This window comes from Gymnoscopelus microlampas (genome assembly GCF_963454915.1).
Source record: "Gymnoscopelus microlampas genome assembly, chromosome: 14".
In the NCBI taxonomy this organism is placed as follows: Eukaryota; Metazoa; Chordata; class Actinopteri; order Myctophiformes; family Myctophidae; genus Gymnoscopelus; species Gymnoscopelus microlampas.
The window spans coordinates 46,269,937-46,289,141 of record NC_139951.1 but is presented as its reverse complement, the minus strand read 5'-3'; the positions used below and the strand labels follow the sequence as shown (position 1 = coordinate 46,289,141).

Genomic DNA, 19,205 nt, shown 5'->3' with positions numbered 1-19,205 from the left:
GATATGTGTATGCACTGCAGATTTGTTTTCTCGCCTGTGTGTGTGTGTGTGTGTGTGTGTGTGTGTGTGTGTGTGTGTGTGTGTGTGTGTGTGTGTGTGTGTGTGTGTGTGTGTGTGTGTGTGTGTGTGTGTGTGTGTGTGTGTGCCTGTGTGTGTGTGTGTGTGTGTGTGTGTGTGTGTGTGTGTGTGTGTGTGTGTGTGTGTGTGTGTGTGTGTGTGTGTGTGTGTGCGCGCGCGTGTGTGCCTGTGTGTGTGCGTGTGCGTGTGCGTGTGCGTGTGTGGTCGAGTTTTTCTACCTTTATGAAAACCAATATTTTATACATTCCTGTTATATACACCTTAAATATGTTAAGTTTGGAGGTTGGGGAATGAAGGTAGGTATACTGTACTCATGCAATGTCCTCACAAGTATAAGACAAGCTGTCCCGAGGTGTTCCTATAGGCCAGTGTGGAGATATAATCCCCCCATCTTGGTCTGCCTGTGACCTCCCAGGGACAGGCACCGAAAATCTCTTTAGGCAGACGCCCAGAGTGCATAAAGGAGCAGCAGTTCTACCTATATATAAGGGAGATGCCAACCAGCCCTCTCCTGGGGACAATCGTTTCCCACACTAGTATCCGTGAACCCAATTGATAAAATTATTGTGGTTTACCCTGATGAAGGCCTCCAGCCGAAATGTGTGACCTTCTTTAAGTTCACCAGCATAATTGTTCCACTGTGATGCCTACAAAGGAAATTAACTTTTGTACTTTTACTTCACCATAATTATTTGAAAACTTTAGTTTCTTCTTGATTATTATTACAAAACCACTTCAGACCTATATTATATATGCTTTGGCAATTTGAAAATAGCCGAACTACAAGCTCACAACGTGACGCATTATGAGCTTGTAGTTCGGCTATTTTCACAATATTTATCTGTGGAACCGAGTCATACTAAATGTAATACCTCAACTCCTACATTCCAAGTGCTCGGGTGGGGGGTCCCCAGTTCAAATATGATTATTATGGGGGGTCACGGCCTGAAAAAGGTTGAGAAACATTTCTCTAACAGTTAGAGCAATAGATGCTCAGCAATATGAGTTAAGAGTCTAACTCATATCAAAGTAACCCATGTAACATGCTGAGACACACAGAATGAATGATTATGTGGTTAAAGTACACCATCTAGTGGACAGATGTCAGAACGTTAAAACTATTCCTTTGATTCGTTTTTGTTTGTGTGCAAAGCTAGACCTGTTATAAACAATGTGATTTATATTAAGGTTTTTTTGTTGTTGTTGTTAGTAATAATTGCTATAGTGTTTGTTCAGACACCGGGGTTTCACCGTCTCTCCAGCTATTATAAATAAATGTTAAGGTGGATTGCCAATTTCATCCAAGATTGGATGACAATATACCCATTTATCAGCTATTTTGCAGTGTTCAGGTTAAAGGTAGGGTAAGTGATTTGCTTTGGTTAAAATAAGTGTTAAATAGCTCTATATTCTGATAGTACTCATTGCTATAGAGTGTTTGTTCAGTAAAAGGAGTCTCCTTGTCTCTCCACCTCTTTATAAAACAGAAAATGCATTTTCGTGTCAGTTTCAGTTTCATTTCCAATTTTATCCAATCAGGATAGAGAACTCAATCAGGATATAGATTAAACAAGTGAAATTGGAAGTGATGACACTAAGAAATGAGCAGACACAATTGGAACTGGAACACTACAAATTAAGCTTAAAAATTGGTACTTTCTCCTGATTGGCTGAGATTTTGACACCTACCGAAAAATGTATTTTATGCTTATTAAAGAGCTGGAGAGACGGGGAGAGACGGGGAGACATCTGTTACTGAACAAACACTCTATAGCAATGATTACTATCAGAATATAGTGCTTTAACCTTTTAACAAAATACTTTTTGTTTTAACCAAAAAATATCACTTACCCTACCTTTAACTTCTTTGTGTCATCACTTCAAATTTCACGTGTTTATCCTGTATAAGATATGTATAAAGCTCACACAATTATTTTGCTGTAACAAAAACAGATTTTGCAAGATAAACTTCTAGAATGTATTGGAGAAAACATAAGTATAGTTGTAGTGATAGTGACCATCTTGAACACACATTTAGCCACTCGGCTGGGCACAGGAAAAACGTTTTTTTGACACGTTAAATAACTGAATGTCCAAACTGACACTGCTGCCTGATGAGGTTCACATTTATTATGTGTAACATGAATCACAGCAACGTTTTGTAGAAAGAAAACAGTAAAAAGCGTATAATCTCCCCCTGTGTGTTAATTATTACCTGTGATAGGGTCACAGCCCCGTCCAATCTAATGTTAAAGGATTTAGAAAAATACATTTGTATCTGTTTTTGTCTTTTTTTTCTTCTGTTTCGTTTTTGCGAGAACAAGCTACAGTATGTTATTGTTCAACAGCCAATAACTAAAGAACGGAGGGTTACGGTGACACGCCTTTCCCACCGATGGAAGCCACTGGGAGACACTCCGTCTTGACAAGCTCTTCACAAGATCTACAAGCTCGTAGCGCAGCACCGAGTGCTGTGCTACGAGCTTGTAGATCTGTTTTTTTTTTTTTTAAACTGTGAAAATGTGTGCAAATATTTGAATAGATGGGGGGGGGGGGGTCCGCGGACAAAAACATATCATTTTGGGCGGTCCTTTTTACATGTATTGATTTTAGCTTGAAGCCCATGCATGTAGTTTGCATGTAGTTTCTTCAGGAACGGATGATCCTTCAAACCAACCACCTCCGCGATGGATATTGCCTGTGAAAACACACACACACACACACAGCTAGATAAATGTACACACAATGTAGTGTTCTTCACTTTTGTTCAGTTCACAACTATTTGTGGCTACATACATAGTAAGTTGATATGTAGCAACTGTATTGTATAGGCTAGAAACTGATGCACTGTATTTGAAAATGCTCATCAACCCACTGTGAGTCTTTCAGACCAGTGAGCTAAATCATTACCTTCTTGAGATAACTCATGCCCATGAATAGGTTTTTCACGCTCATGTAGAGTTTAGTCAACGTCATGTAGAGGTTGAACACGCACAAATGGTATGGTGGATACAGCTCACTGCACAGGACAAGGAGGATTTGCACAGCCATTATATATTTATATAACGATATGACACACTGGTCGATATGGTTATGACTTCAAATCAATATCCTGATTATTTCTAGATTACGATTAATTAACTATTATTAAACAAATAACAATATTACTGAAAATAGCAGATCTACAAGCGTGTGATCTTGTAGATTGGCTATTTACTCTCTTTGTGTACGCCATCATTGTACACTGAAGTATATATAATACAGGGTTAAGTGGTTAATCAGACAATCGATTTAGTCAAAAATAAAAAATCTAATCAAATTGTTGATTTGATATGTTTTTAAAAAAAGCTTCTCGGTTATTCAATTAACCTGTAGGCCTAAATGTCGATTTTGACATATTTTCGGTTAATAGCCCGGCTCTATGACTCTCTCCCTCCAGGTTTTGAGATTTGAGGACATTCCTGACAGTTGTAGTATAAGGCTACCTGAAAGGTTGTGCGATCTTCTCGCCGTAGCGGATCGCACCATTCAAATCGCTCATGGAGATACACGGCCCCATGGCCTGGTACATCATGAGGACCATGTACACGTTGGAGTCATCGAACACGGTTCCCATCTTGTCCAGGGACTGTTTACACATATCCATCAACTCGCTAGGGGGTGCAAGAGAGTTAAGGATGCAATGGCACAGGCTGACTCTAAAAAGCTATTGTTAAAGGTACTCAAATCAGACTCTTGTAACAGTGGGATGCTATACTTTGTTGATTCAACAGCTTTTACTTTACTTTGAATTTAGATGTATTTAATCAAATTTATGTTGGTTTTCAGAGAATATTTTCAGAGCAAAGAGGCTCTTGCCGAACAAGTATAAGTTGTCTCATGTGGATAAGTGTGCGAAAGGGGCTTTTCGAGAACAGGTACAGCATGACTCCGGGCGCTATTTATACGATCAATAGCTAGGCCTGTCACAAATATTACATAATCGTCGAATCGAAATTATTTGAAATAATCAAAATTATTTTTTTAATAATCGTCTAAAATCGTTTCCATTTTGAAAAATGTTCACACATTTTCAAATAAAAAAAGCAGAAATAGCAGATCTACAAGCTTACAACACGTCACAACGCGCTGTAAGCTCGTAGATCTGCTATTTCTGCTTTCGTTTTACATGAATAAAGGTATTAAATATGTCAATAATTTATTTGTCATATTATCTGCCTTGTACAATGTTTGATTACGAAGCCTAAAAGGCTTCATTTGTTCCAATGTTCAATGCTAAACACACAATTAAAACATTGATCGCAATTATTTGAGTGACAATTAATCATCAACTTAAATTTGTAATCGTGACAACCCTATCAATAGCACAAGGAGGCACATGGTCTAAAATGCAGGGCGTTGTGGGTGTGAAAACCTCATCTTATGTAAGGATATTTTTCTCCTTGCTCTTGGCGGCTGATTCAAACAGTCCAATGGTCATCTTAGCGAAGCTGACCATGTCACCGATGACATCTGGCCCAATGGGATCACTCCGCTCACGCACTTTGAGCTTGGCCTCGTCCTGAGACCAAGGAGAGAAGATGACATGTTAGAGTTGAAGAACATTAGCCGCTTGTGAACTAGGATAATTCTGTTATCAATGATCTATCAATACTGCTGTGCTCTTGTGTGTGATGTTGAGGTGATGATTGTGTTTGTTTATTTGTTCATTTCAAAAATGTTTGAAATGATTCTCAGAAATGTTCAAAACATAACAATTTTCTGAACATTTTTGATTAATAATAATAAAATTATTATTAATAATAATAATTTATTTTTGCACATTTGGGTCCCGTGCAGACACCCGATTTCTCTTTTGGGTGTCGAGTTGAAAAGGTTAGGGAATCCCAGGTTTACTGTTCTAAGGTTTTTATCTCTGTGTTTACACATCCAAATTCTGTCACCGGACGTTAAAACTTCTGAACTGAACTGTATATGTCATTCTATTTTGTCAGTTTTTTTTCAGTCTTGGTTTTTCATGACTTACTTTGGACTTAGTTTGACATTCCTGGCAGTCACAGGTGAAGTTGTAATTTTTTCTTAACTGGTCGTTTCTGTCTTCTGTTGGGTATATAAGGTCTATGTAGCTGATCAGCATCTTTGGAAGGCAAAGGAACACACAGAGACATGTCAATAGTACTTCAAATGGTGATCCCCTACCCCAGTGTTTCTCAACCAGTGGTCCGGGGACCACCAGTGGTACTTGAGGGGGTTCCAGGTGGTCCTCAGCTAAATGAGGACCACCTGACCACACTTCAGTGATGCTCGCGGACCTCGGCTTCGCCTCGTTCCTGACCACATGACTGGCGTGCCAATAATGACGGTAAAGCACACCCTCTCGTGTAATATTGCTTAAATAATTGTTATTTTGATCAACGTTTGCCTGTTATCTCTCCTATGGTACCAACATGCAGCATGGACAGAATTGAGGATTCAATCGTATCCAACGATAACAACATATTCTAAGGCTTGGGTCTGAGAGTCTAAATCTCATCAAACAGTGGTTTGTGGCTCAAATGCCCAATAAATAATGGGCCTTGATATGAAAAAGGTTGAAAACCACTGCCCTACCCCCTTATAACACATACCGTGTCCCCCATACACACACATACATCCCTGTGCAGCTGTCTCTTCTCCTCACCTCATCACCAGGCTTCATATCCTGTACTGCCCGTATTTCTGCTGCCTTTCCCTTGTGCATGACAACCACACTGGGTACACAGCTGTGGTTCATGAGGGAAACACTGAGGGAAGAGAGGGTGATGGGGAGAGAAGGTAAACAGGAAGAGAAGAGAGAAGAGAGAAAAGAGAGAGAGAGAGAGAGAGAGAGAGAGAGAGAGAGAGAGAGAGAGAGAGAGAAATAAAGATATTAAGAAGAAAAACTTGAGCCAATGCTTAATTTCTTGCAAATTAAGCGTTAGTCCATGAGCCAGAGCCCCAAAATTGAGCCATGATTATCAAATGGGTGGGAAATGTAAGTTTGATTTTTTGACTAGCTGTACATTTCTAGTTCACAGTTTAGCAGGATAACCATTGCAGACTAGTAGCTTAGTGCCGTTGAATACTGTAAATGGACCCCTATATTGTCACATGCACATTGTTACAACAAATATATGAAGAACTTTCAATGGTGTTCATATATGAACCCACTATATATATATATATACTATATATATATATATATATACTATATAGACGCACAGGACCCCGTGCGTGTAATGAGGGGATCACCGTGAGGACGTTTTTTCTGAAAAACTCTTGCAGTTTGTCATTTTGTGACAACCACACATTATTACAGTACTGTAGCTTTTTTAATGGTTTACTGACATGATAAGTAGGGTTTAATTGGTTATATTGATAAGGGTTTAACTCTGTACTGTATGTGTGCGTGTGTGTGCCTGCGTGTGTGTGAGTGCGTGTGTGTGAGTGCGTGTGTGTGTTCTTACTCAGCGTAGACAGCAATACCAATACTAAAATCCAAATCCTCATCATGCAAATCGAAGCTATTACAGCGAACCTGTTGCACAGAGAGAGAAATCATAACTAATCCTGCTAATGTATTCACACCTGTTGGATAACAATTTGGTCGTTATTTTCTTCTTCCTCTCATTTTTCATGATCTGCAGTGAGCTAGTTGAGAAATGGTCAGCATATTGTTAGTGTTTCAGAATCCATGAGAGCTGGACAGGTGAGAAAGTGGTCAGTGTGTACTAATGCTATTCTGTATCAAAGTAGCAGACAGTAAAAGGGGGGGGGGGGTACAGTACATTGTTACTGTCTGGCAGAAACCTTGTATCTCCATATTTATTTATTTATTTATTTGTAGTTCACAGTGATGTGCATTGTGATGTGAGCTTGTAGATCAGCTATTGGTTTTAGATTGTTCTTTACCTATAATGGCATGCTCAACATTGGGATGCCAGGTTGTAGTGGTAAAGTCTGTCCATGGGTTTTAGAAACTTTGAACCAATGAACAGTATTAAGAGCTTGTGACTAAAGCATAACTACATTGTATCCACTGGAAAACAGGTTATTTTCCTGTAAAGTAACAGTTTTGGACATACAAGGTTTCATAGGTGGTGGGTGAGTTTGACAATTGGGAAGGCTGGGGTTCGGCGCCCGCGCGCAAAGCGTGCGGGCGCCGAAATCCGTGAAAAAAATTGCTGTTTCTAGGTGGATTCTGTTAGTTTTTGGTTACTTTATTTCGGTTATAGGGTTAGGGTTAGGTTATTGAATTATTATTTTTGATTGATTTTACTGATTTATTATTCAAAAAAATACTAAATAATGCTGCGCACATATATTATATATAATTTGCACAATTCCCAGAATTTCCCAGCATAACATTTGGGAAGGCTTAGCCTACCCTAGCCTTCATTACCCGCCGCCTATGCAAGGTTTCCGGCTTCCGCTGGACAACAACTGTGTGTGTGTGTGTGTGTGTGTGTGTGTGTGTGTGTGTGTGTGTGTGTGTGTGTGTGTGTGTGTGTGTGTGTGTGTGTGTGTGTTCACAGTGGCTACCTGGTAGAAGAGTGAAAGCAGGTCATGGTGATCAGGGAAGTCCAGGTGTTTGGAATAGAAGCGACACAGGTTGGCGATGTCATCCTCGTGATACGATTTCCTCTTGTTGTCCACATCTGGTTTGTAAAATACACAGTGTTAATTAACTGAAAGTGAAAGTAAAGTAAAAATGTACTCATGTGCAAAGAATATAAATTAGGCGGGTGCAGTTATGAAAAAAAAGCACCTTACCCAAAACAAATTGCAACAAAACGTTTTTCAACATTTTCTTGTAGTATTAGGTGTCCTTAATGACATACTAAAAGTTTACCAAAGTTTGATCACTGGAAAGGTGTTATTTTCAAGGTGGCGTCCGAAATGGCAAAAAAAACTTTAAAATAACCTATAACTCCTTCATTATTTATCCTAGACAAGTACTTTTTGTGTGTAACCCTATGTTTTGGGGGCATAGAAATCCACAGAACTTGTCCAAATTGCAGAGATACATTTAGATAATTGTGAAATCCAATATTATTTTTTTTACTCTATTAAAACCCTCTGAAATGTTCACCCGTTTCAACTAGTTATATTTGTTTTACGGGAACAAGGCTTCAAGATATCCTCAAAACATAACAAAACAATAGTCACAATTTTCAATGATTCAGAAGGTGGCAGAGAAAGAGAATATTGTCAGTTGATATAGTATTGCTTGCAATATTGAAACATTTTGGATAGCTCTGCGGATCAAATGTGAATCAAACTGTCATCTTGTAGACACAAGATTTTGAAAAACTTTTTTAACACATTAGGAAGGCAATCAGTGTGAGTGTGTAAAGAGGGGTGGCTATGGAGGTTAGTGCAGAGCTGTCAGAACCCATTTGCTCTACTGGGTGCCTAGGCAGAGGGGAGTATGGGGGTGGGGTTGTGCGAGGAGATAAAATGGGGTCTGGTGTAGAGTTTAGTGGGCCTAGGGTTCCCCTCAGGTGGGTACAGGGGAGTATGGGGAGTGGGGGTCACTGGATTGCTCCCTGGGCACTTGGAGCACAGAAGAGCAAAGTTATAGGAGCCAAGAAGGCCCTGAGCTTCTCCTCTCCCCCATGTCCGAGGTGCAAAACCTTCAACAGTTGGCTCAGACATGTCCTATTAAAGCTATAGTGAGCTCAGGACGAGTGCTCATAGGCAACTAAAGAGAATGGGGCTTGTCAGCCCCTGATGCACGTTGTGCATCGCGATAGCCAAATTCCAATTTTCAAGTGTCCATCCTCAAGTCCTCCACTCCCGCCTAAGCCCTGCTTCCGAGCGAGGAGGTGAGGAGGCAAGGAGCGTCATTTTGAAGTGATAGCAATTATGACGTGTCACACAGTTGGATTGCTGGGCTATTCCAGAGCTCAGAGGGTTGTCATGTGGAGGAGGAGAAATTATATGCCACGCATTTCAACAAAGACAGTTCCCCAAACGATACATGAAAGATACACTTGTATCTTGCCAGATTTCACTCCAAGTGGCTTAGGGAGCCTGCGTTCACCTCACGCTGGAGGAGAGAGTGAGGAGGAGGCAGAAATGAAGCTTATGCGAGGAGTATCCCTATGTCGCCTGGCTCACTGGATAGTCCCACTGGTCCCAAGTGGACCTCCATGCTGGCTCCTATGCCCGAGATGGGCAGTCGTGAGTGGGCATAGTTAGTGAGGAGGGATTTTTAAAGTTAAAATGATCCAGAAAAAAAAGATCAAAGTTCAAGGTTATTGCCAGCAGCACCAATCACAAAATAAAAGACACACAACACAACTACTACAATCTCAGGAATAAGATGTCTGTTACAAGCAAATCTGAACCCTATCCGGCCACACTCCTCTACCCCCCCTACCCAAGACAGTAGACACTAAATGTCGTGATAGCTCTGTGCTGACTTGCATATCCTCTCCAGGCCCATAAGGGGCCATTTCTCCACTGTAATATTTGAGAATTTGGCCAATTTGCTATTAAAAAGGTCTTAAGAGTCATTAGATTGTAACTTTAGAAAGGTGCAGATACCCTGTACTATACTGTATGTTGGTTTGTTTACTGTTGAGTGAGACCCCCAGTTTGGGAACCACTGCCCTAGTGGATAGGATTATTATTTAATTTCACCTTTACAAACAAAATAGTGAAGAAACTTCTCGGTAAGGAATTTCTTCCAAGATTTGTGTAACATTCCCAGTTTATCACTTACAGCCATGTTTTTACAAATGTCACAGTACCACCCAGTAATGATGAATTTATTCCTTTTTGGTATGAAAAGAAATCTCCTGAAAGCTTCAACCGAATGTGAATTACCAATTCACCAATCCTGGGCGTTATGTAGAAAAGGGAGAAATGTCCAATTACATTGTCATTACATTGTGTGCTTATAACCATGCGTATAACCAATTCCTTTATAATTGAACTTGTAATCACTTGACTATAATTTATATATGCTAATTAGATTTCAATATTACCAAAACATGGGGTTAGGCACCAACATTACTTGTCTAGGATGAATAATGAAGGAGTAATGGTCTTTTTAAGGAACTGGCGGCCATCTTGAAAATGTTACCTTTCTAGTGGTCCGATTTTGGTAAACTTTTGATATGTTATTAAGTACACCTAATACTACAATAATCCATTGAAAAACCTTTTGTTGCAATTTGTTTTGGGTCAAACCATAACTGCACCCGCCTAAATACAGAATAGACAGGTTACACTAATGCACTGCTCCACTGTATTAACCACTTTAACCCTATAGGGCATAGCAGTGGTGGCCATTTTGTGGTGCCACAAATCGAAACCCCATACATTTTTCAGAAAATATTTATATTAATTATTTTAAGCCTTGAACCAAACCATCCATTCTCCTGGTGATTCATGACATTTAAAAATAAAACATTTGATTCTGTAAAAAAAAAAATATTTGAAAACCGCCAAACAAAGGGTATTTATTAAATATAGTATATCAGGTAGTCAGAATGTATCTAACCTATATTATTCATATTGACTCGTTATTTTTAGTTTTCATCATTAAATCATTGAGTTATTCTATGCTTGTAGCTCACCAACTCACCAACATGGCAGCAGTACGGAAATCTTGAATTATCCTCTTTCTATCTGCAAAGTTTTAGTTTCATAAAAATCCACCGTAAACATGTTATGAGCTACTTTCTGTCAATACATTCTGTGCAGGTGATAAGTGTCAGAGTTTGGAAGCGCTCGTTTTCAATAACGCAACGTCCTGCTGCCTCCTGCATTATGTGACATTTACAAACAGGTGGTACGCAGGACCGTTGAGTGATTTCCAACTCCAACGCTCCATGCTGCTCAATGTTTTGCCACTCATTCTAGGTGAGGGGGGCGTGTCCCGATGGAAAAGTGATGCACGTGCATCTCTATAAGACGTAAAAGCAATGGTGGTTTTCACTGTCTGGCACTGAATGATCACAGCAGCCTTGAAAACAGCGATCATCACGTGCACGAAAAGATTGCCCACCCCCCTCCTTTAATTAAGCGGTAAAATCCATTTTTTTCTGTTAATTCAACTCTTGAGAGTGTATAAATGGAACCGAATGGACCAGTAAGGGTCCATTTGGCTACATATTTCCTCTCACTTAGTTACAAATTAATTACAAAATAACACAGATTTTATGGGGAATGTACCCATGTGTGTGTATGTTTGTGTGTTTCTGTTGAGTGATCCCTTACGTAATTCTTCCATCAGTATAAGCTTCTCAGATGCAGATCTTTCTTTCTGTGCCTTCTGTAGAAAGAAGCATTTGCAAGAAATTAAGCATTGGCTCAAGTTTTTCTTCTTAATATCTTTATTTAAACAAATAATGCAGAAAAGTTCTTCTATATGAAGCAGTTAGTACAAAGCACTGAATGGTTTAAGGACAAAATACATTTATGATCTTGTGCTATCATGAACTTCCAGTCAGACAGGGGTCATCAACATGTCCATACATGGACAAACATGTCCGGCTAGACTTGGTGGTAGTTGTAGTTCCAGACTACACAGACTTGTCTGTGCCCTCATTAACAAATTCTATTAATTATGCCATTATGCCACGCCTGCAAGAACAACCCCTCATGAATATGCTAATGTGCCACATCCCTGGATTTTGGTGTTTTGGTTGCACAAACATCCCCGTCTACCAAAACAAACAGTGAAAACACCAACATACAGCGAGAGGGCAGTGTGTTTCTGTAGGTAAACACCACCACACTGCTGTAGTGGCTGATAACTGCTGTTATAGAGGGAAATTATTGGTAAAAATGTACTTAATGTTTTGTTATGTAAACACAAAGTTACAGAAAGCAGATCTGTCCCAGATAACCTGAGGTCTGAGTGCAGAAATGGGACGCTGCGTTCATGATTTGAGGTATTTTGTACAAATGCCTCAAATCGTCTAACGCGTCCATGGCCAAGTGGACCAAGCAGCAATTGACTCGAAAATGCATCCATGCCAGTCAAAGACTTAATTCAGTCTGTTTATTGCAATTTTTGTATTTGATGGATTGCACTAGAGGAAGCTATTATGTATCTGCATAGTACCAACTTTTGATATTGAATGCTTCTGTGGAAAATCCAATAAACAAAGTTTATATATATATATATATATATATATATATATATATATATATATATATATATATATATATATATATATATATACATATATATATATATATATACTTTATATACTTTACATTTTATTTTAGAATTTCCATTTCCGATAAGCAGCAGGCTACATGCTTTGATTACTTTTGATTCATATTAGACACATTTGCTCGACTGTAAAGACAAAACGGAAGCGGGGGAGTGTCTGGCAACAGTCTGGCTCGCGAGACTACACTAGACCCAATAATTCGTATTTCATAATTAGGAACAGTGTTGGAAACAATAATCAAGAAAGACCCCCCACTCACCTTTGTGGCAAGGATCCTGGCCACCAGGCGGACTAGCTGGGGTGGACACCATTCCGGACCATACTTAACCATTGCTGAGCACTCCAGCTTGTGCATATTCCAGTCCCCTTTCTGACACACGCACGCACGCACGCACGCACGCACGCACGCACGCACGCACGCACGCACGCACGCACGCACGCACGCACGCACGCACGCACGCACGCACGCACGCACACACACACACACACACACACACACACACACACACACACACACACACACACACACACAGTTGACACTCAATGATTTGAGGTATTTTGTTCAAAATGAACCAATCTTGCAAACTTTGGAAGCCAATCTCAGACGTAATCAGGATGGAATATGGAAAATCAGACCAATCCGTGTTGATCACATGGCTATAGAGATACTGGCCCTCATTTATCAACAGAGTGTATAAACCGGCGTATATTTTTATATATTCGGTATATTTTTTCCATATATTGTGCCGTACGCCAACGTCACATTTATCAACGAATCTTACACAGCCGATCCGAGCGTACATTTGGTCCCAGCCTTGATAAATGTCACGGCTGAAACCGAGCGTCATTGCGAACGCGGAAGGAGGCGAAGGCGCGCCTCCGCCCAAGTGGAGCTTACTATGAAAGTCTGCTCGGCTTGTGTGTGTGTGTGTGTCTGTCTGTCTGTCTGTGTGCAGTACACTGCCTGGGTGCGGCCGACAGAGGGCGCCAGAGTGCAGCTACAGTCAAGACACAAACATACACACAAACACACACACACACACACACACACACACACACACACACACACGTAAATACACAATATTTTCGAGCTGCGTTCGCTTCCAGCGTTCGTGCGTCTTACTTGTTTAAATAACACGGCCTTAGATATTCTGGAAACACCCCGATTTTACGACATGAAGAACCGAAAAGAAAGAGTTTCGCTGCCTGTCAAGTCCCGTCCGTCCGTCCGTCCGTCCCTCTCTCTCTCTCTCTCTCTCTCATGTAATCCGTAGCGGTACGATCTTTGTCACGTAGGCTTGTAGCCTACATGACAAAGATTACCTGACATATTATGATACCAATCACATCGCCATGAATGGAATACGTTTGCATATTAATTTATTTACCCCATACCGAGCAGTGCACGTTCAAGTTACACTAAAATAAAACAGTCAGACTTGGGCAGGCTGCAGTGATTCGGGCAGGCTGCAGTGAACGTTACTCGTTCATGTGTGTATATTGACTTGTTTTCTTGTTAATTGTATCATTCAAATTAATTGTTCTTTTCATAATTGAAGTTTAATTAATTTAAACCTATTTTATCAAACAGTTATTTGTGTTTATTTACATTTATTTCTTAGCTTATAAGTTAAATGTTCTCAAATATAAACTTTTTTTATAAAAGTTTTTCAAAATGATTAGAAAAATGTAACGATATTGGTGGTCTCTAGGACGCTCAGAAATTGAGATCAGCAATTCAGCATCGAACCCAAACATCTGGGTTTTGTTTCTTATTGATCCACAGTGAAACCAAAGGTGAACTTCCACGTGTGATCAATCACATTCCATTCTATGTTTCTGTTTTACACTCAATCAGAAGTGTTCTGTATCAGATATGAAACAAAGCCATACAAGGAAACAAGTCCCCAGGACCTTTTTGTGTTATCCTTTTAGCCTAATGTCTTACTGTACCATGCACAGCTGTTTACATTTCTGACTAGTATAAAGTATTCAATCAATCAATCAATCAAAAAAGTAACTAAGAACAAATTAACAATCAGATGGTAGAGGAATAATGTGAGCAACTTCAGATGAAAATGAGCTTTTGGCTAACTCTGGCTCATTTACGTCGACGTGAAAACTGACATGTTGATTAATGTGCACTGTCCCTGGTAAATAAATAAACATTCCTGCAGTCATTAACCCTCTTCTTCTTCCTCCTCCTCATCCACTCGTTTCCTACCTGGCAGGTGACATTGCAATAGAAGGCTTTCTTGCACTTTCCACAATTCTTCAAGTCCTGTTTCCTATGAATGAACAAACATTAGGTTTTAATGAGCAGCATGTTACAACATGTGTGTTTACATCCTCTTGGATGGATATATTGATTGTTTACACACACACAAGCATGCACACACACAGGCACGCAAGCACACACACACACACACACACACACACACACACACACACACACACACACACACACACACACACACACACACACACACACACACACACACACATAGGATGAACGAATGACGTCAGGACTTCGGTACTCTATGTGTAGCCTACAACACAGGCCTGTTAATGCACACAGAAATGAAATAACAAGTTAGAATATGCATGCATGCCACATAAATACATACTTAGCTAAGCAGAAATCACAGAAGTTTCCCCTATGTTCAACTTTGAGGACGTAAGAGTACGCCGGGGATGAGAAGATAAGTTCTCCAACTTTGAATGGTTTGGTCACCCGAAGACCTCGTCCTTTAGTAGGACTGTGGAACATCTCGATTCCCTCGATTTGTTCCTGCATTGTTGCTTCCATGGTCTTCTGAGTGCCGGTCGAAGTGACTTTATTCCACAAGGAAAGCAAAGATAGATATTGTAATTAATGAAGATATTAAAACATATTCCATCAGCATCACCTTATACTATACAGTCATACAGTTCTATTGTAGCCTACACTGTAACACTATCAAACATGTGTTCCTCTCCTGTCCAAGGTCCAATTGTTGACTTCGTAGTTGATCTGTATCACGAAGTGTCAGATAAAAAAAATGTACTTGTTTTGTTATGTAAACACAAAGTTACAGAAAGCAGATCTGTCCCAGATAACCTGAGGTCTGAGTGCAGAAATGGGACGCTGCGTTCATGATTTGAGGTATTTTGTACAAATGCCTCAAATCGTCTAACGCGTCCATGGCCAAGTGGACCAAACAGCAATTGACTCGAAAACGCATCCATGCCAGTCAAAGACTTAATTCAGTCTGTTTATTGCAATTTTTGTATTAATATTGACAATATTAGTGATTAATATAATGGTTTATATTTCCTGGAAAAAGTTGAGCTGGGCAGAGAGACAGAGAGAGAGGTTGCCAAGATCCTTAGCCTACGCACATTCAGAACAACCAATTATGTCTCAACACAATACACCCAGCGTCCCCAGCTAAATGTGTTAATATAGAAGCAAAAAACGCGGCACAATGCGATGAGCGAGGTTTTTATTTTTCATAAAAAAAATGCAAATGCAGGACGACATGCAAATGTCGTCCTGCATTTGCATTTCCTCCTATTTCATGCAGCCTATGTATGTTGTTTTATGTTCACCTCTGAGCCTGTAACCTTTTCAGGCCACAACCCCCCAAAATAATCATAATTGAACTGGGGACCCCCCACCCTGACAAGCACTTGGAATGATAGGCATTAGATTTTGTTTGACTCGGTTCCAAAGTTATTGTGAAAATAGCAGATCTACCTGCGCACAACGCCTCACAATGTGAGGCGTTGTGAGCTTGTAGATCGGCTACTTATATTATTTGACAATTTGGCCAATGTGTGACCAGTTTTTATAGAATAGTTTGTGATACCTTTGATGCAGTAATGGTCTGTTTTTTCCTTTTTTTAAAAGGGTTTTAAAAGTCCTTAAATTGTCACATTACTGTCATCTGGGGACCCCCAAAAAAATCATGTGGGGACCCCGCTGGGGGTCCCCACATAGAACAATCGCAAAAATGCAAAGTAAGCAAAATAGATGTTAGGGCCTTCCTGCCCTCAAGTAACACGACAAATCTGTTTTTTTCCCCATATTTATTTCTTGAAATGTTGTTTGTCTTTCAAAGATCAAAGCAGAGTCAGTCAAACGCCATGTGTCCAGGTCTGCAAACTCTGCAGTCTGACTGATGTCTGACTGAGTCTAATGATCATTAAAATGTGATTGCAGATGTTTCTTAAAATGTTTTTACAGTATATGTACTATTGTTGGATATATTTAATTTTGACGTGGTGTGATAATTAATGTTAACATGGCACACTGACTATCAAGAAAATAAAAACATGGCACTTCATGTCCAAAAGGTTGCCCCCCTTTAGTATGAAACAATACCTCGAGGTAAACTGTTATGTATTTAATCAATCAATCAATCAAAACCCTCCATCCCATATAACCACACCCCAGAGATGAAAGTTATTTTCTTAAGTCACTTTTTGTTCTATTCCTATCAAATTCTGCCCTTTACGTTGAACTTGATGACAAAGATAATCATAAATAACAATTATCCAATCAAATAATTGGGCTACATTACCTCAGTTATGGTTTTATGAGAGAACAGTCAGGTTGCAGTCACATCAGATCACTCTCTGTCAATGATCACTGTTACTGTGTATCTGTTGTTTTATAGGTCTACTGTGTTTTATTTGTTGTTGTCTGGGCAAATCCCATCAGTATCCTTTCACCATTTCCTCAATGCGAAACTCAAACATCAAGAAACGAAACTTAACACATTTCTTGGTACGCAAGGCAATGAAACGAAATGTATAAGCTGGTGGCTGGTTTAGCCCTGAAACATGATGGAACAGAGTTCCTGGTTTAGAGTGGTGTTCGATTTTTTTACACTGCCAACTCTCACATGTACATAAACGTTCAGATTTCAAATATAAAGTGCTTACCCACGAGCCACGGATGTTACAAGTTGATTCGTTCCGTGATATGTACCCGTATCTCCCGTATTGTTCAATAAAAAGCATTTTAATCATCCGATCATCAGAGTGCAATACACCTCTCAACCGGTAGTGTCGCATGGTTGAAAGCATCGGAGAAAATTCAGAGAAAATGGCCGGCGATCGGATTAAAATGCTTTTTATTGAACAATACGGGAGATACGGGTACTTATCACGGAACGGATCAACTTGTAACATCCGTGGCTCAGGAGTAAGCACTTTATATTTGAAATCTGAACGTTTATGTACATGTGAGAGATGGCAATGTAAAAAAATCGAACACCACTCTCAACCAGGAAATCATGGCTCCCCATGGCTAGAAAATAGCAGATCTACAAGCTCACAACGCGTCGTGATGCGACGCGTTGTGAGCTTGTAGATTGGCTATTTTCAAATAGTCTAGGTATAAAATAGGGCTAAAATGGTTAATGTATGTTTTATAATGTAATAATTTATATCTGAAAAGTAACTAAAGTTTTCAAATAATTGCCTCTGAGATAATCTAATTTTATTTATTTGAAAACTTTAGTTACTTTTACTTCTACTCCACAAGTAAAACTATTGGAAATACTCCAGTAAAGTAAAAACGCCTCAAAATTGTACTTTGATTTTTTACTTTACTGGAGTATTTCCATTTTTTCTTTCATATTTTACTTCTACTCCACTACATCTCAGAGGCAAATACTGTACTTTTACTACTTTAATTACTAGATACTTTGATGATATAAATTAGCATATTATAAAACACACATTAACCACTTCAGCCCTATGTACTACCTATTTACAGTTACATGCTGATTTGGTGACATACTGTAGCCTACAATGACACAGTCACTGTCTATGTTTTTATTTATTTTTTGTTTTAGGGCCAAAATACATGTATCATCTTGTACTACATGAACCATCCATTCCTCTCAGGTCATCTGGGACAGGTCTGCTTTCTATCCCTAAAAGCAGTGTTCAACTTGTATGCACTACATATCTGGAACAAACTACTGTAATAGTTCATTCAGGTCTCAGTGAAAAATGACAGATGCAAACAGCGAATACAATAAATACAAATCAATACAAGTGTAAATGCATTACAATCAAATCAAACAACCAAAACATAATGCATCGTGTAAAAAGAGTCACTGATGGTCTGCTCTAACTCAGTGGTTCTCATCCCCAGGGCCCAGGGGGTCTCCAGATGATTTAGTTGGGGTCCCCAGATGACAGTGAAGTGACAATTTAAGGACTTTTAAGACCTTTTTAAACCCACCCCAAAAAAGAAAGGAGAAAAAAAGGCAATTTTGCCAAATTGTCAAATAATATAAGAAAGAGGCAACACTTTTTACAATAGCTGATCATTTTCACAGTATTTATCTGTGGAACACGCTGAGGCACACAGAACAGAGTGATCATGTGGTGCACCATCTAGTCAGTGGACAGACGTCAGAACGTTAGAACTGTATTAATTGGAAGTAGATTGAGACTGAATTGAAAGATATGGTCAAACGCTTCCATATGTTCTGTGGTTATGTTATGTGTGATTTCTTGTTTGATATCGAATGAATATTCATCCCATTCAGAAGAAGGAAGTTTGATCTGCTGTCACTCCGTCAGTTTGTCTGTCTTCTCTCTCTCTGTGCATCTGGGTTTGACATTAAATCAATTTTTTATTCATCATTTTTGCTCTCTTTTTTCCAAGGGACTTTTGTTGTGTTATTCTGAACCTGAGTCCATGTCTGGAAACAGCTGCTCATCTAATCTCTTCACACCAGCAGTGATGACGAGACGAGGCGAACAGTAATCATTTCACCAGATCTCGGTGGCTGTGTCACAAGAGAATTTGAAAATTAGATGTGTTCTAACTTCTACCAATAAAACTAAACAAAAAAACAAAACCCTTTAGTTGGCATCAGTTGTGAAATTAAGTAATGTCAATGTGTG

The 19,205-nt window shown here is 39.4% G+C and overlaps 1 protein-coding gene across 2 annotated transcripts in view; it reads right to left on the bottom strand.

The window, feature by feature from the left end:
• Nucleotides 1-19,205, bottom strand: part of LOC311059899 (N-lysine methyltransferase SMYD2-A-like) — a gene marked incomplete at its 5' end in the record, with an annotated part of 128,510 nt that overhangs the window by 39,578 nt on the left and 69,727 nt on the right. For both annotated transcript variants that reach the window (XM_084078007.1, XM_084078008.1), the window contains 7 exons: nucleotides 2,759-2,776; nucleotides 2,989-3,097; nucleotides 3,564-3,738; nucleotides 4,513-4,639; nucleotides 5,105-5,215; nucleotides 5,759-5,861; nucleotides 6,564-6,634. In XM_084078007.1, coding sequence (XP_083934133.1) covers nucleotides 2,759-2,776; nucleotides 2,989-3,097; nucleotides 3,564-3,738; nucleotides 4,513-4,639; nucleotides 5,105-5,215; nucleotides 5,759-5,861; nucleotides 6,564-6,634 — 714 coding nt within the window. The remainder of the gene's footprint in view (nucleotides 1-2,758; nucleotides 2,777-2,988; nucleotides 3,098-3,563; nucleotides 3,739-4,512; nucleotides 4,640-5,104; nucleotides 5,216-5,758; nucleotides 5,862-6,563; nucleotides 6,635-19,205) is intronic.